General features: G+C 51.6%; 1 protein-coding gene across 1 annotated transcript; it reads left to right on the top strand.

Moving 5' to 3' along the window:
• Positions 1-1,216: 1,216 nt before the first annotated feature.
• On the top strand, positions 1,217-15,660 carry LOC128944940 (microsomal triglyceride transfer protein-like). Its single transcript, XM_054288434.1, has 18 exons — positions 1,217-1,310; positions 3,327-3,505; positions 5,817-5,960; positions 6,428-6,535; positions 7,080-7,196; positions 8,002-8,141; positions 8,219-8,372; positions 8,541-8,698; positions 8,897-9,062; positions 10,021-10,128; positions 10,240-10,452; positions 10,549-10,763; positions 11,349-11,446; positions 12,087-12,208; positions 12,867-13,094; positions 13,371-13,495; positions 13,705-13,875; positions 14,815-15,660. The coding sequence occupies exons 1-18, from the start codon at positions 1,244-1,246 to the stop codon at positions 14,960-14,962; spliced, it is 2,661 nt and encodes an 886-aa protein (XP_054144409.1). The 5' UTR covers positions 1,217-1,243; the 3' UTR covers positions 14,963-15,660.
• The last annotated feature ends 732 nt before the right edge of the window (positions 15,661-16,392 follow it).

Here is a 16,392-nt window from a genome sequence, read left to right as displayed (position 1 = left end):
CATGGTTTGTGTTGGAAGGAACCTTAAAAATCACCCAATTCCAACCCCCTGCCATGGGCAGGGACAATTTCCACTATCCCAGGCTGCTTCAAGCCCTGTCCAGCCTGGCCTTGGACACTCCCAGGGATCCAGGGGCAGCCACAGCTGCTCTGGGCCATGGGCTTCTCTGCCCTTGCCAGGGGGTTGAGAGAAAATGGTCTTTAAGGTCCCTTCCACCTCCAACCATTCCATGAGTCTAGAAAAGCTAAATGAAAATTCTGAAGAGAATTGTATTATTCAAATTAAATATGGGGCATTTGTCCATAAAGACCACAAAAGACCAAGTGAAGACACCACAAATGGGAAAGCTATAACTGGAATTTTCCCAGGTTTCTCTCAGCTGGATCTGCTTTCATTTTCTGATCACAGTAGAGGCCCAAAAGCCCAGTGGTGATGCAGAGCTGGGAGACTTGCCCTTGAAAATGCCAACACACCAAAGTCCTGGGGCTCTGATCCCACTGCAATATGCAGATCACTTCCAGAATGACACGTGAAGTGTCCCCCTCTTCCACCCCCCCATTCTTTTTAGCAAAAAGCCTTCCCAGGACCCTGATCTGCATCAGCAGCCCTCACTGTGGTGTCTTTAGAAAACAATTAAACTCAGCAATCAGAGGGTTCATGCACTAATAAAAATGCTGTATGGTCAGTGGGCCAAGGGGTTTGGAGATGGATTTCCCAAGCCCTTTCCCATTTCTTTCTGGGGGTAGCAGTGCTCCCAGTCCCCTCCAGCCTGGCCCTTTAAGTAACTTGAGCCTCCAGGCTGCCAATCCCAGTCTCCAGCTAAAAGGATGGAAAAGCTGTTTCCCCCTTCCCCCTTCTGGGGCTTTTCTTTTGAAAGGAACTGTTTTCTATCCCGTGATGGGAAGAGACAGATCTCCAAAAGACAGAGCAGCTTTCTGAGCATCCCCCTCCCGTATCAGGACAAACTGACAATTCCTCCTCCCCTCAATGCTTCTGGCTGCTCTTTTGCTCCCAGCTTTCCTCCCCTCCCGCCGGCCTTTGGCGAACCCCAGCTGATTTCCAAACCCTCCGCGGCTGCTGGGGGTTGGTACAAAGGTTTAATTATTTCCCTTTCTTTGGGTGAGGCGGGGACAGGAGAAGGTCGGGCCCCATCGCCCGGCACTGCTGATCTTGGCACTTTTGCTGTGCGGTTCCTCTGTCCCTTCCCTGCCTCCTGCCCTCTGGATGGGCCCTGGAGCCCACCATGGACCCACAGGCACTTTGGGGATGCTTGTGCCTGCTTTGCTTTTCCCTCCTGAGAGCAGCAAAAGGTAAGAGAGGCTTTGGGCTGGTTTGGGTCCAGGGACTCGATGGGGTCCGGATGCCCGGAGAGGTGAGATGCTCGTCCCAGCATTTATCCTCCCAGACTGCAGCCAAGCAGGGAACAGACTCTGGCAAACTGCACACAGCGTGAGCATCTCCTGAGGCTGGGAAATTCTGGGGATTGTGGAAGTCCTTTCCATAATGGGATGGGGAAAATCAGAGAGCTGGAGCTTTTTAAACTGCACACAGAGCAGAACTGTAAAAATTCCTCAGTCTGTCTCACCGAGGAAAGCCCCAGGGACTGAGCTGGACTTCCATTGATTAATTTGTTGTTAAAAGCAGCAAAGCTGTAAAACGTTTCAGAAGTCCAGCAAGTGCATCAAATTTGCAAGAGAATTTCAAGTGACTTCAGAAAACAGATTTGTCTGCTTTTGTCATGGCAAAGGCAACCAGCCCCCCTTCAATCACACTTGTATATGAGCAAGAGAAGGGACTTCAAATAAGTCTAGGAAAAAAAGATTAAAGCAGAGAGTTTTGAACTAATGCTGTCCCACCAACTTCATTTTGCCATAGCACAGAGACAGCGATTTAATTAGGAGTTAGAAGTTCTGATGGAAAACTCATAATATGAAGGATTCTGCTTCTTTTCTCCCCTAAAAGTGTCGATTGTACCCCAGTTAATGCCCAGTGCTGAAAAGGCACTGGAGATATCCCCCCTGTCCATGGGCATGCTCAGGAAACCTCCCTTCAGGATTAAAGTGTGTTCCTTGGGCATTTCTAAAAGTGCCCAAGCAGAGCTGCTGCTCCAGCCATCCTTTCTGAGGCAGGGCTGGAAACACAAGCAGGAATCAGCTGTCAGCCTGGAGATCACCCAAATACCCAAACCACAGGCACAAATATTTGCCCAGGAAAACCTTCCCATCAGCTGGCCTGCCCTCCCAGGGGGTGCAGTGACCCAGGTCATCAGCACCTGCGAGTCCAGGTGCCCTCTGGGATGGAGGTGATCCATTGTCACCATCGAGTCAGGAACGGGAATGGAAGTGACACGACTCCATACTGGTCAGAAGACCAAAAACTTACTTTATTACAGTCTCGTGATATTTATAACCAACATAATTCATCCAGAACCTGACTGGTTTTTAATAACACCTGTCACCCAATTGATTAATTAAGGAACTGCTGTTGTAGGGGTTTCTCTGATGTGGGTGTAATTAGTATTGACTCTAAGATGTAGAAGGTTGAACCATTGTTTTATCTTTTTATTCTATACTATTATTATATTTTTAAGAAGCTTGTAACTTTTTTTAGTTTGCTTGATACAGCTTTGACCTTACTAGTTAAAGAATTAAAACACTATTACTCTTTGGTAAATAAATCTCTATAACACATTCTATATATGCTTAGTAACAGGTGTAGCAGGTGGAGATAAGAATTGTTTCAATTCTTTCTCTGAGCTTTCTCGCAGCCTTCCCCAGGGATAAATGCCTGGGAAAGCCTGTGCCTGCTCTCTGTGGCCAGAGAGCTGCTGCCACAAGGGACCACCATTCCAAACACCTCATGAAAAACAACTGTTCAAAACACCAGCTGCAAAACCTGAAGATAAGAATAGTTTTGATTCCTTTCTCTGAGCTTCTCACAGCTTTTCCCAGGACGATGCCTGGGGAATGATCCGTTGCTATCATCTCAGCATCCACAATCCATGACTATAGTAGGAGTCCTAGTAAAATCTATGTATTGTATAAGTGGCCTTGCCCCAGTCCTAGTTGTTCTAAATGGGCTGCAGCTGTGATGTCCTTAATTGGGTGGCTGCTGTGGCCAATGAAGATCACTGGGATAGAAGGGGGTGGGTTGGCTGGTCAGGGAGAACCTTGGAGGAGTCCTGATGAAGAAGCAGGAGCAACATTGCTGTGAAGAGCTGCCCCCAAGAAATATCATCCAGAAGGTATGGGACTTTAGAATTATGGTAACAACAGTAAGATAACAACACGTGACTGCTTCCCTCCAACACTTCCATCTTTCCCCAGGGAATCTGCTGCCTTCTTTCCATCCCAGGAGCCTGTATCAGTACCGGTACTCCCTGGCTGTCCAGCTGCAGCACACCTCCTCACCATCCCCGTGGGGAGCCCGGCTGCAGGCTGAGGCACTGATCCGTCTGCAGCAGCTCTGGGGGGACCCAGGCGGGGAGGAGCTGCTCCAGCTGCAGGTGGGTACAGGGGGGTACAGCCATCCCAGCTAGGAATTCCTGCTGGGAACACCCCAGGAGCTGCAGGTGGGTACAGGGGTGCTACAGCCATCCGAGCCAGGGGTTCCTGTATAGGGGTGCTACAGCCATCCCAGACAGGTGTTCCTGTACAGGGGTGCTACAGCCATCCCAGCCAGGGGTTCCTGTACAGGGGTGAACAGCCATCCCAGCCAGGGGTTCCTGTACAGGGGTGCTACAGCCATCCCAGACAGGTGTTCCTGTACAGGGGTGCTACAGCCATCCCAGCCAGGGGTTCCTGTACAGGGGTGTACATCCATCCCAGCCAGGTGTTCCTGTACAGGGGTGCTACATCCATCCCAGCCAGGTGTTCCTATACAGGGGTGCTACAGCCATCCCAGCCAGGTGTTCCTGTACAGGGGTGCTACAGCCATCCCAGCCAGGGGTTCCTGTACAGGGGTGTACATCCATCCCAGCCAGGTGTTCCTGTACAGGGGTGCTACAGCCATCCCAGCCAGGGGTTCCTGTACAGGGGTGTACATCCATCCCAGCCAGGTGTTCCTGTACAGGGGTGCTACAGCCATCCCAGCCAGGTGTTCCTGTACACGGGTGCTACAGCCATCCCAGCCAGGTGTTCCTGTACAGGGGTGCTACATCCATCCCAGCCAGGTGTTCCTATACAGGGGTGCTACAGCCATCCCAGCCAGGGGTTCCTGTACAGGGGTGCTACAGCCATCCCAGCCAGGTGTTCCTATACAGGGGTGCTACAGCCATCCCAGCCAGGGGTTCCTGTAGAGGGATGCTACAGCCATCCCAGCCAGGGGTTCCTGTACAGGGGTGCTACAGCCATCCCAGCCAGGGGTTCCTGTAGAGGGATGCTACAGCCATCCCAGCCAGGGGTTCCTGTACAGGGGTGTACATCCATCCCAGCCAGGGGTTCCTGTACAGGGGTGAACAGCCATCCCAGCCAGGGGTTCCTATACAGGGGTGTACATCCATCCCAGCCAGGGGTTCCTGTACAGGGGTGTACATCCATCCCAGCCAGGTGTTCCTGTACAGGGGTGCTACAGCCATCCCAGCCAGGGGTTCCTGTACACGGGTGCTACAGCCATCCCAGCCAGGGATTCCTGCTGGGAACACCCCAGGAGTTGCAACCCTGTTGGTTTTTCTGGGTCTGGATTGAAGGCACTTGAGACAGCAGCTCATGTTCAGATGCAAGTGTTTATTATTGCTTATCAGTAAAACAGTCTCACTGCTGTGAGTTTGGCCGCTGTGGTCACCAATTGTTGTGGTGTTGTGGGTCCCCAGGATGTGGTGAGAGATGAGAATCTGACTCCAAGTTCTTAGAATCTTACTGATTTTGTACCTCTTGGTTCCTATCTGTCCCTCTCTCTTTGTCCCTCTTTTTCTCTCACACCTTCCTTCTTTCACATCCTCTTACACTATACTAAAGACAGATAGAAAGGAGACATCAGGAGGCTAGACAAGAATGAATAATAAAACTCATGACAGACTCAGAGAGTCCAACACAGCTGGCTGGGATTGGTCATTAAGTAAAAACAATTCATATGGAACCAATACAAGATGTACCTGTTGGTGAGCAACCTCCAGACCACATTCCAAGCAATCAGATAATTATTGTTTACATTTCTTTTCTGAGGCTTCTCAGCCTCTCAGGAGAAAAATCCTGAAGGGATTTTTCAGAAAATATCACAGTGACAGGCAGCTTTTCATTAGAAGGCACCAAATGGCCAACAATCTCTTGTTCCAAGGGCTTTTAAGACTAAACTATCCAGTTAAGAACTGTCACCTGGATTATTTTCCCTTTTAACCCAATAACTGATCCCACAGAGCTGCAATGGGGACTTTTCCACCCAATTACAAAATGCCACCCAAACCCATGGAGAAGGAGGAAGAAGAAGCATGAAGAAGAAACCCATGATGACACCCTGTGCCCTCCATCTTGCTGCCATCCACAACACACTAAAAATCCCAAACCCTCAATTTCTCACCAAGTGACACACCTACCCTGCTCTCTATAATCTATTGCACACTTTTGTGGGTTCCAGTCTATTCTGGAGTTTAGGAAACTTTCTCCATGGATGAGGGTCAGAGTCAGTGCTCCCCTGGGGGTCAGGACACCCCAGAGCAGACAGAGAAATATTCCCACTGCTCTGGGTTTCCACACAACCCCTTCCATATCTAGCCCACAACAGCAGACCTCTCTGACCAAATTCACTGCCTGCAGGGGAAATGCACACCAGCCTCAGAGCAGACACTTGGTCACTGCTTTCTGCATCTTCTGCTGTTGTAGATCCATGACCTGAAGGCCCAACACCAGCCAGAGGAGCAGAGGAGCCAGGACAGCACCGGAGGCTCCCCTGTAGAGATTGCCCTGAGCCCAGAGGCACAGGCAGAGCTCCAGCAGCCAGTGTTCATCTCCTGGAGCAGTGGCAAGGTCAGCTGGACACCTCCTGGGCTTGTTCATGCCCTCTGCAAAGCATTCCTGTCCTCATCCTAGATTTTCTGGGCTATGAGGCCCATGGGAGCTCCTGCTCCCCCTCTGATTTCAGAGCAGAAGGAACTGGCCAATGTTGAACCCTGCAAGGAGTTCCATGTTCCAGAAGGACTCAGCTGGAGCTGCAGAATCCCGTGTTAAAGCTCTTCAGCCCTAACCATGGGATATAAGCTCCTTTCTGGCCTTCTCCTCTGAGGCTGTGGAACCCCAGGGTGGGAAGGAAAGGGAAGTTTTGTGTTCCTGCATTCACAGACCTCATGCTATTGAGGGATAAGAGCCTCCTTGAGAAAATTCCTCAGGGGTCTGCAGGGTGTTCTCAGGTTCCCTTTTGTCAGGGAAGGCAGCAGGGAGCCTGCAGGGACCCCAGAGATGTCCCCTCAGTCAGGCACCCCCTCCTGCCCTCCCAGGTCAAAGCTTTCTACGGGAATGAAGCAGAAAACACCCTCATCTCCAACCTGAAACGAGGCATCACCAGTCTGTTCCAGCTTCAGCCCCATGCCGGCACCACAGTGGAGGTAGGTCCAGAGCTGGGACCAAAACCCAGAGATGCACCAGGAGAGCTGGCCCTGGAGCCCAGCCAGCCCATGAGCTTCAGCAGAGGGGGCAAAATTCAGGATAAATAACATTGGGTCTGCTGCTCCAACCTGGCTGTGAGCAAGGATGACTCTTGGAAAGGCAGAAGAGTTAAAATAAAATAATCCAATTTTCAGCAATTGGCACCCCTTACAAAATCACAGCCTTTCCCTGGACAGTAGGAACAGCAGAGGGAAAACTCCACAAGTATTCCTGCCAACAGGATTTGCTTTGCCAGCAGCCAGCTGGAATGACCTGTGAACAATATGAAATAACCTCAGAACCCCAAATGCAGTCGCAGAGGTGCTTAATTAAATCTTAATTTAGAGCCTGAATTTACAAAGATGGACTTGGAGCTGTCCAACCACCCTCTGATTTGTCCCACATTCTGGATTTTAGCTGCTGTTCTCTTTGCTGGGTTGGCCTTTGTGTCTGTCCTCTCCACAGAGTGTTTAACACTCGTGGTCACCCCCATTTGTGTTTCAGGAAGATGCCTCTGGAAGCTGCCAGGTCACCTACACCGTGTCCAACCATTCCATCACCAAGACCAAAGATCTCCTCAGCTGCTCGAAGCCAAAGTCTGGATTCACCTCCATGAACAAAGCAAGTCCATTGCTCTCGCTGTGGGGGGCTCGGCAGGGCCACCCCTAAAATCCTTTGGCAGGTGGGCTTGGATTCCCATTCCCAGCTGGCTTCAGCCTTCTGCCCCAGCTTGGGATGGGACTCTTAGACCCATCCCCAAAGTGGGATGCACCAGCATCCCTCAGGAGGGTCTCGAGGTGGGAAGGAGCAGCAAAGGTGCTCTGGGTCACCCCATCCCTGCTCCTGTTATCAGTTCTGAGCTGTCAGCTGATCCTGCTTGGGAAGCTGGAGATGCAGGGATGGTTTCTGGGTCTCAGACTCATTGCATGGGGGATTAGTTTGACAGGATTCTGTTTTGCTGAAAGCAGTAGCCTGTGCTCAGCCCTGACATACACAGAGGAAATCCCGTGGGTCTTGATGCAGTCATACCTGCCATAACCAAAATTTAAGAGGTTTTTGAAAATATACCAAATTCTTCTGAATGCAGTATAAAAATGGGCATTCCCATGGAGACCCCAGGGTCCCTGGCAGGGGTCTCAAGACCTCCTTGTTGTGCAAGTCCCTGTGGTGTCACCGCTCTGCCTGCCTGCATCAGCCATGGCTGGGAGCATCCCCTTGCTGGTCCTCACCTGGTGGTGCCTTCTCCCACACCTGGGAAGAAGGTGGGCTCTTATGGATTTTCCTTTCCTACATTTTGCAAGTGAAGTAGGTGACTTGGTGGGCTGGAACGTTCTTTTTCTGCTAATGTAAAGCGAGAAATCTCCTGGGGAGAGGGCAAGGGGAATAAAAAGTTGCTTTTTTTTCTCATTGCCTTTCCTTTCCCAAGATTTTTGGAGTGGAGTGGCAGCCCTCCAGCAGAAGCCAGTACGTGGTGAGGGACAGCCTGCTCCAGTCAGTCCTGGCAGAGGAAAGCCACGTGGTGGCTCCAGCCCTGAGATCCCGCTCCGGCATCAAAATCAGCTCAAGGTGAGGGATGATCCCAACCCCTGGCCATGGAGGGTGGGAATCACAAAACTTCCCAGTGACTGTTTCTCCCTTCACAGGCAGCAGCTCCAGCTGGTGTCTCCTGCAGTGCCTGGGCTGGCGGAGGTGCCTGGACAGAGCCTTGAGGATGTGCTGGCTGGCACGGGGGCACGGCCCCAGCCCCTGGGCATGGCCAGCCTGCCCTTCAGGAGGGTCTGCACCCACTGCCCGTCGGTCAGTGATGCTGCTGAGCCCCAAAACTCCCCCTCAGGCTGGGCACTCGTGGGGTTTGGGGTTAAACCCCAGTGGTGCTTTTGGAGGGGCTGCTTTGGTGCAAATGTTACCCTGCGATAACATGGGAAAAGAGGCTAAATCCCCCCCCAACAAACCTCACCTTTGCAGCTGAGAGCCTTCCTGAAGGCGTTTGACAGGCAGAGAGTCAGAACAGACACCTCGAGGGTGGCGACAGCCTGGCAGTTCCAGAGGTTCATCCAGATGCTGCGCAGTGCCAAGAAGAGGGATGTGCTGCAGCTGCTGAGGAGAGCCCCCGAGGAGGCACGGTGAGAACCCCTGGAGCTGTGGCTCCAAAATTCCGAGCGCTGGGCGAGACAGACGGGGATGGTTGGTGCTGCTCCATGGCAGCTTCTCCATCCTGCCTAGTGGCAGCGTTCTCTGGCTTCTCCTAATGCCTGTCCTGCCCAAGCACTGCAGGGTTTTTGTGCGCTGTGCCTCTGCTGATTTCCCTCCTCCTGCTCCAGCCCCTTCCTGGTGGAGGCAGCGGTGGCCACACAGTCGGTGGCTTCCTTGGCAGCGCTGTCAGAGTTCCTGGATTTCAGCCAGGAGCCCAAATTCCTCCTGGAGAAGTTTCTCTATGCAGCAGCTTTCTCTCCCCGGCCTTCAGGAGAGCTTCTCCAGCTCGTCCTGGTGAGTATGGACATCTCCCCCTCTTCCCCATCCTGGGATGGATCCACACTGCATGGAACAAGGGAAGCCTTTCTGTGGAAATTGATTTTCCTGCTCATGGGATTGTTTCGTTTGCATTTAGTGGGATGGGAGTAGATGCTTTCCAGAGGAAAAGAATCCAGCAGAAGATGCTTTGTATCAATGCATTAAAGATAATAAAATCTCAATTTAGAGCCACAACATTTTATCCAATTAAATCATGCATGGCCTCCTTCAAGGCAGGTAAGAACTAGTTTTCCCTGACTGTGGGAATCCATAAAATCAGAGGGTTTTGGGAAAGCTGCAAAAGGCAGGCCCCAGACGCAGTCAAACTGTGATTAGAGTGAAGCAACAGCCATGAGAATGGTCAGCAGAAAAATTATTTCAACTGTAGAAAAGCAAGGACAAATAGGACAATGGTCTGTGTATTAACGCTTGTCTAGAATAACTCCCTAAGCTACAGAAAAGTTTATCTAGCAGGATATTAGGAAGGTTGAAGCTTAATAATGGAGCTCTGTGCACTGTGTTTAAGGCTTACAAGCAGGTGTTGTATTTGAAATAAGCAAGAATTGTTTTAACCAAAGGTACCTGTGCTTATAGTGCTTGGATGGAACTACTGACAATGTGCTTTTGCTTTGTGTGATTGGTCAAGAAGCTTATAAAGTAAGTTGTACCATTAAGTTCTGGATCTGCTGCCTGGGATGTGAGCTGCTGGCATCTTCCCATTGTCATAACCATGTAATGAGACTGATGCTGGAAAATAAAACAGCTCAAGGCACGTTCCCAGCAGTCCTGTCCTGTTTGTGATTTGTACACAGCCCCCAGCCAGTGACACCTGACTTGCTTGAGATAAGAGGTAAAGCAAACTCCTTCTCTTTTCTTTTTTTTCCCCCCTCATTTCTTCTTTCCTGCTTCCTGTTGCCCCTTTCCTGATGCCCAGGACAAGCTGGATGGGAGGCAGCTGGCACCTGAGATCTGGGAGACAGGAATAGTTGCTGTGGGCTCTCTGGTGGGCAAGCTGTGCCAGCAGAAGCTCTGTGGGCTGCAGGTGGGTCCTCTGCAGTCCCTCACACTTGGCTTTTTGGGACACCCCCCAGTTCCAGGGTGCCCAGAATGTCTCCTGTCCCTCACCCCCTCTCCTCCTGCAAATCCCGAGCAGGTGGTGGAGCGTGGGGTGGAAACCATCCTCGGGGGGCTCAGAGGTGCCCAGGAGGAGCCCAGGGTGGTCATTTCCCTGCTGGCCCTGGGCAATGCAAGGCTCCCTGAGACCATCCCCACCCTCCTGGAGCACGCTGAGGGCGGTCCCACGGCTGTCACCACCGCTGCCACCTCTGCCCTGCAGCGATTCCCCGCTCCCCACATCTCCAGCAAGGTAGGAGAGGAGGTTGTGTGAGGCTTGGTGCTCCCCTGCCCACTCAAAGCCAAGCTGCTGGGGTGCCCTTCACTCTCAATTACCCCTTCCCATCAGGTGAAGCAAGTGATGAGGAGGATTTTCCACCAGAAGAGGAAGAGTTATGACAAAACCTGTCGCCTGGCAGCTGCAGAAATCCTCCTGGATAACCACCCCCTGCCCATGGATGTCATCAACATCCTGCTGGCCACCACCGAGATGGAGACAGAGGTGGCCGCGTTCCTGCTGCTGAAGGTGCAGAACAGCCTGCGTGACCACCACCACCTGGCAAGGTGGGGCTTGAGGGCATGGGGCATATTGCCTCTGCTCTGCATCACCTTTCTCTCCTCCTCCTCCTCAATCCAGCTCTGGGGTTTGGACCAATATATCTTTAAAATGTGCTAACATCACTTCGTGGGGGCTGCCTGGATATCCCTGGAGTAACCAAAGGGATGCAGATGTCACACAGTCTCAGGCAGAACCTGATGTTCCTTGTCATGCTGCCTCATGGCAGCAGAACCCAGGCTTGTGGGTTCAGCAGAGTCCTTGGAGGCTGAAGCTCTGGCCCCCAGGGCAGTGCACAATTTGTGCCTGCATTGATCTTCCTGTCTGCACAGAACAAACCAAGCACTCACGTTTTTCAGAGCTAAGCAAAAGCTGCACAAAAATATATTGCCTGGTTTATCCTAATAATCGAGAGGAAAAAGGAATTCCAGGGTAGCCTACATCTAAAGCTTTCATTTTTTTACTCACGCTGTTCTGGGCAGTCAGCAACATGAGAAACACTTTGGCAAATTATATTTCCTTCTGTAGGGACCACTGACCTCTTGCCTTCCCTCCCTCCCAGTGCTGACACATCCTTTCCCTCTCTTTTCCAGGAAGATACTGAAAGACATCATGGCAGACCCACGGATCAACAATTACAACTTCTTCTCCAAAGCTGGCATCTCCTCTTCTTTCTCAGGGCCTCTGGCAGGTGACAGCACAAGGGACACCTTGGTCCCCTCAGAGGGTTAAAGGAGGGGTTGGTGGGAAAAGGCAGCTCCAGAGGAGGATCCAGGTCTGTAGAATGCCCCAAAATCTCAGGGAGGTTTCTGAGAACATCCCCCACTGCCAGAGATATGAACATGCCCTTCTCTAACACAAGCTTTTGCCAAATCCTGCTGGTTTGAAAGAGGAACTTCAGCTGGAAATGAAACCAACAGCAGGTTGCTGGTGGGAGTTTCCGTGCTTTCCCTGACAAGTTCCTTTGGTATTTTTAATAAGATCTCCAGAGAGGAGGATTCTTGCACTGAGATTTAAAAGAAAGAATCAAATTTCAGAGACTGCAAAAAGCAGCTCTTGCTAAATATCTGCTGAATTCTTCACCCCTCATTTCTGCCCCTCTTCAAATTATCTCAGTCTGGCCTTGCAGAGGGTCAGTGAAGGTGGAATAGCCAGGGAGAAAATAAAAACCAACCTTGCAATGCTGAATAATTTGAGTGTTGCAAGAATGAAAGGAGAAGATGCAGAGTGGTACCACAGGTTTGGGTTGGAGGGGACCTTAAAGATCATCCTGTTAGCACCCCTACCACCAGACACCCAGGGGTGCTCATGGGCATCTCTCTGCCCTTCAGTCACCCAGGACCTGACCTCCACTTTTGGGCTGGACCTGCTGTTTTTGGAGGGTGGATTCCTGAGGAAGAGCGTCTCCGACTTCTCCCTGCTCAGCCATGGCCAGCGGCTCCGTGCAGCTCAGGTGCCACTGAGAGAGGGGCTGGGGGCTGCAGGGGGGTGACAGCACAACCCAGGGGTGCCACTGCTGTCCCTGTGTCCCCTCTTCACCTCCCCGTGGTGCTTCACCTCTGTGCTCAGCACGTCCTGTGTCAGAAAAAGGCAAATTCCCAAATGACCAGTGTGAAACCAGATACTCCTGCTCTGGAGAGGGGAGCTCCCTGCTCCCCAAAAACCAGAGGATACAACACTGGTGCCTCAGGGTGCTCAGGGATGGCTTGGGTGCCACACTGGTACCTTGGAGTGCTCAGAGATGGCTTGGATGCCTCAGTGGTACCTCAGGGTGCTCAGGAATGGCTTGGATGTCACACTGGCATCTCAGGGTGCTCAGGGATGGCTTGGATGTCACACTGGCACCTCAGGCTGCTCAAGGATGGCTTGGATGCCTCACTGGTACCTCAGGGATGGCTTGGCTGTCACACTGGCACCTCAGGCTGCTCAGGAAAGGCTTGGATGTACACTGGTATCTCAGGGTGCTCAGGGATGGCTTGGATGCCTCAGTGGCACCTCAGGGTGCTCAGGGAGGGCTTGGATGCCACACTGGTATCTCAGGGATGGCTTGGATGCCTCACCCAAGTCACTCCATCACTGATGTCCTGCTCCTGTCCACCTCTATCTTCCAGGTGACCTTTGAAGCGCAAGGGATAGAGTCGCTGATGGGAGAAAACCTCTCGGAAGGAGAAGAGGAGCCAGAGCTCATGGCTGGGATGGCAGCCACCTTCTTTGACGTCCAGCTGCGGCCAATTGTCTTCTTCCAGGGATACACAGACCTGATGGGCAAGGTCCTGCTGAGCAGTGCAGAGCCCACCAGTGTGGTCAGGGGGAACCTCCTGCTGATGGACCATCACCAGGTACTGGCTGGGGAGGAAGCAGTGGCCTGTCTGCATATCCCAACTGAGCCTGTGGGTGTTGCACACCACAGACACAGATCTGAGAGCGAGGTGGCGCTGCCAGATGTGTCTTGGGGTCGGTAAAGCGGTGGGATGGCTTGTTCTGCCATGGGAGACCCGTGGCTGAGGTGCAGGGCTGGGATGGACATTCCCAGCAGCCACAAGGCCCTGCTGGTGCCAGCACTCATCCAGGAGCAGTGCCTGGCCACAGGGAGCTCTGCCTTTTCCATCTTCCAGGTCATTCCTCTGCAGTCTGGCCTCCAAGTGACCGTCAGACTGCAGGGTGGGCTGGGGCTGGACATCTCAGCTGACATGGACGTGAGCATTTGGGAGCAGGAGCTGAAAACCAGCGTCAATGCCAGGTCAGCCTGGCTCTGGGAATGGGAATACCTGGGGGGCAAGGGTGGATTTCCACTTGTCCCTGCTCTTCTCCTGGTGGGTCCAGCCTTTCCTGGTGCTTACACAGACATTTTCCATGGCCAGGCCTCTAACTGAGGTGTTCATGGAGTTGTTTGGTGCCCAGCTCAGGCCATTGCTCTGTGACCAGACCCTACGTGCTTCTCTCTCCCAGGGGAAGCCTTGCCATGGATTTCCAGGCAGAACTGGATTCCCCTTTGCTCCAAGCCGCCCTGAGGAGCCAGACAGAGGTGGAGACCTCCATCCACTTTGACACCAAGCTGAGGTTTTCCAGCAGCCCCGTGCTCATGTGCCTGCAGCTGAGAGAGGAGCAGGTCCCATACAGGTAGCACCAGATCCTGCAGAAACATCCTGGTGGGCTTGAGAGAAAGGAGGGAAGGGGAGAGGATTAATGGTTGCACTTATTGGGTGGGAATTGGTAGGGATGAGGGAAGGGCACCACAAGCTCCTGATATGAGTGGAAGCATCATCTGTGATGGTGTTCACAGGGGTTCTTTGATGAGGGAAGAGATGAGGATCTGACTCCATGTTTCAAAGGCTTGATTTATTATTTGATGATATATATTACATTAAAACTATACTAAAAGAATAGAAGAAAGGATTTCATCAGAATGCCAGCTAAGAATATAAAAAGAAAGAATGATAACAAAGGCAGCTGTCTGGGACTCTCTGTCTGAGCCACCTGGGCTGTGATTGGTCATTAATTACAAACAACCAACATGGGCCAATCACAGATGCACCTGTTGCATTCCACAGCAGCAGATAATCAATGTTTGCATTTTGTTCCTGAGGCCTCTCAGCTTCTGAGGAGGAAAAATCCTAAGGAAAGGATTTTTCATGAAAAGATGTCTGCGACAATCATCCATAAGTGTTGCTCTGATTTTTTTAGGATTCTCTAACCCTTCTGATGGTGACATTCTTGTAGCAAACTTTCTCACACACTTTCTGTAAATAACTGATTGTTTTGCATTCTTTTATAGAAGAGGAGAAATTTGATAGACTGTTGGTTTGTCCAGTGTCATCGGAGAGGTGGCACTGTCACCCTCCAATCCACTGTCACTTTTAGAAATCTATAAATGTTGGAGCCAGAAAATGAATTTCCCTTTTTTCCTCACCTTGAGAGCAGCGGTGTGTGCGCTCGTGTTGTTCCGTGTCCTATAGCAACACATGAGACCATCAGGAGATGGCGACTGGGAGGAGAAGGGTGAGATCCACCACCCCCACCAGAGGCTCCTGACCGTGCTGCTGTCCCTCTGTCCCACAGGGAAGTGCTCTCAGTGTCCCAGTCTGCCGGCAGCCGGAGCAGCACCGCTCGGAGGGGCCGGCGCGGCGCTGTGCCCGGGAGGGAATTTGCCCTGCACCAAACCAACTCCAGGGTCTGCAACCTCCTGCTGGCTGCAGAAAAGGAATAGGCAGCCAGAGCACCTCGGGATTCTCCTCCACAACCACTTTTGAATGAGGAGAATGCTGCAATAAGGACACCAGAAGGATGATGAGGAAGGACAAGAGGAGCTGCTGAAGAACAGACACATCCCGTGCCCCCAAACCTGCCCTCACACCCCAAAGGCTGAGATTTCCCTCTCCTGGACTCATCCCTTTCATGGGGCAGGGTCTTGCTGGAAGCCAAGCTTTTCCTCATGGAAAACAGCCTTGTTTTGCAAGTGTATGAGTTCCTGAGAGCCCAAGAAACCCTCCTTTGGGAGGACTGCATCCCAAAATGCAGAGTTTTCTCCCTGTTTACCAAAGCTGTCAGGAGGGGACACATCTGCAGCCAGCTGGAAGTCCCCAGTGGAGGGAATAAATGACCTTCCTTGCCCAAGCTGAATTGTTGTCATCCACCCCACCCAACACCTCCAGGATCAGAGGGCTGGTGAGGAAAAAGCAGCATTTCTCCAATTCCTTCCTGGTAGTAATGTGCCTTGGAAGTCTTTTTAGCCATTTTTTTGTGGTGTGTGTGCTACAAAACAAGGTTTTTAGGAAAGAAAAGAGGGACATGGAGTACATATTCTTGTGTTAATTATGAGCCTGAAATGTTAGCACTGAGTCTCCTGGTTCAGGGGAGGAGACTTGCCTGGTTTTCCATCTGGATACACCAATTACAAGCGCTTTGGTTATGCACAGAAATAAATGCCCTGTATTTTCATATTGTCTCTGTTTGACTCATAACTCTCCTGGACACATGAAAGAGCAGAAGGAGGAGGCACTTCCAGCAAGAACCTGCTTTCTAGGTCTGTTTTTAGGGTGCTGCCTTTCCTCTTCCTCCTCCTCTAGAGATTGACAAAGGCGGATTTGCCATCCAGCTGATATTTACCCCAAATCAGCTGAACTCCTAGTCCCAAAGGAGACCTGTCCTGCCAGAGGGACCAGGTCCTGTAGCTGGGATTGGTGTTGGGAATGTGTTTCCAGACTCTTTGGAAGGGGGAAGGACATCTGAATACAGATTTCACCAGTTTGCATTGCTGCTGGCAGCTTTGCTGCCCTGCTGAATCCTTGCGTTTTCCAAGCCCTCCCAAGGATTTTATTTTTCCCAGTACTGGTTAGATGGTCAAACAGCAATGAAGGACCATTGGCCTTTTGGTAAAGTCACCCATTTCCTTGGCAATGGCTCCAAACCCTCCCAGAAGGGACCTCTCAGCCCCAGGTCCCCACTAAAGGTGACACTGCTCCCGCAGAGCTGGAATGGAGTCCCCTCAGTTTGGATGGGCAGAAAGGGACCGGGATGTGAATTTATTTTACCCATTCTGTTCCAGTGCTTGCCAGCCCTCTCCGTGAAGGAATTTCCCCTCATTTCCAGCCTCCCCTGGCCCAGCCTGAGGCCCTTTCCCCTTGTCCTGTCCCTGTT

This window comes from Melozone crissalis, unplaced genomic scaffold (assembly GCF_028551555.1).
Source record: "Melozone crissalis strain CALT ecotype California unplaced genomic scaffold, PUWL_Pcris_2 ptg000062l_1, whole genome shotgun sequence".
NCBI lineage: Eukaryota > Metazoa > Chordata > Aves > Passeriformes > Passerellidae > Melozone > Melozone crissalis.
The sequence above is the reverse complement of the archived record's forward strand: the minus strand, read 5'-3'. Positions and strand labels throughout refer to the sequence as shown.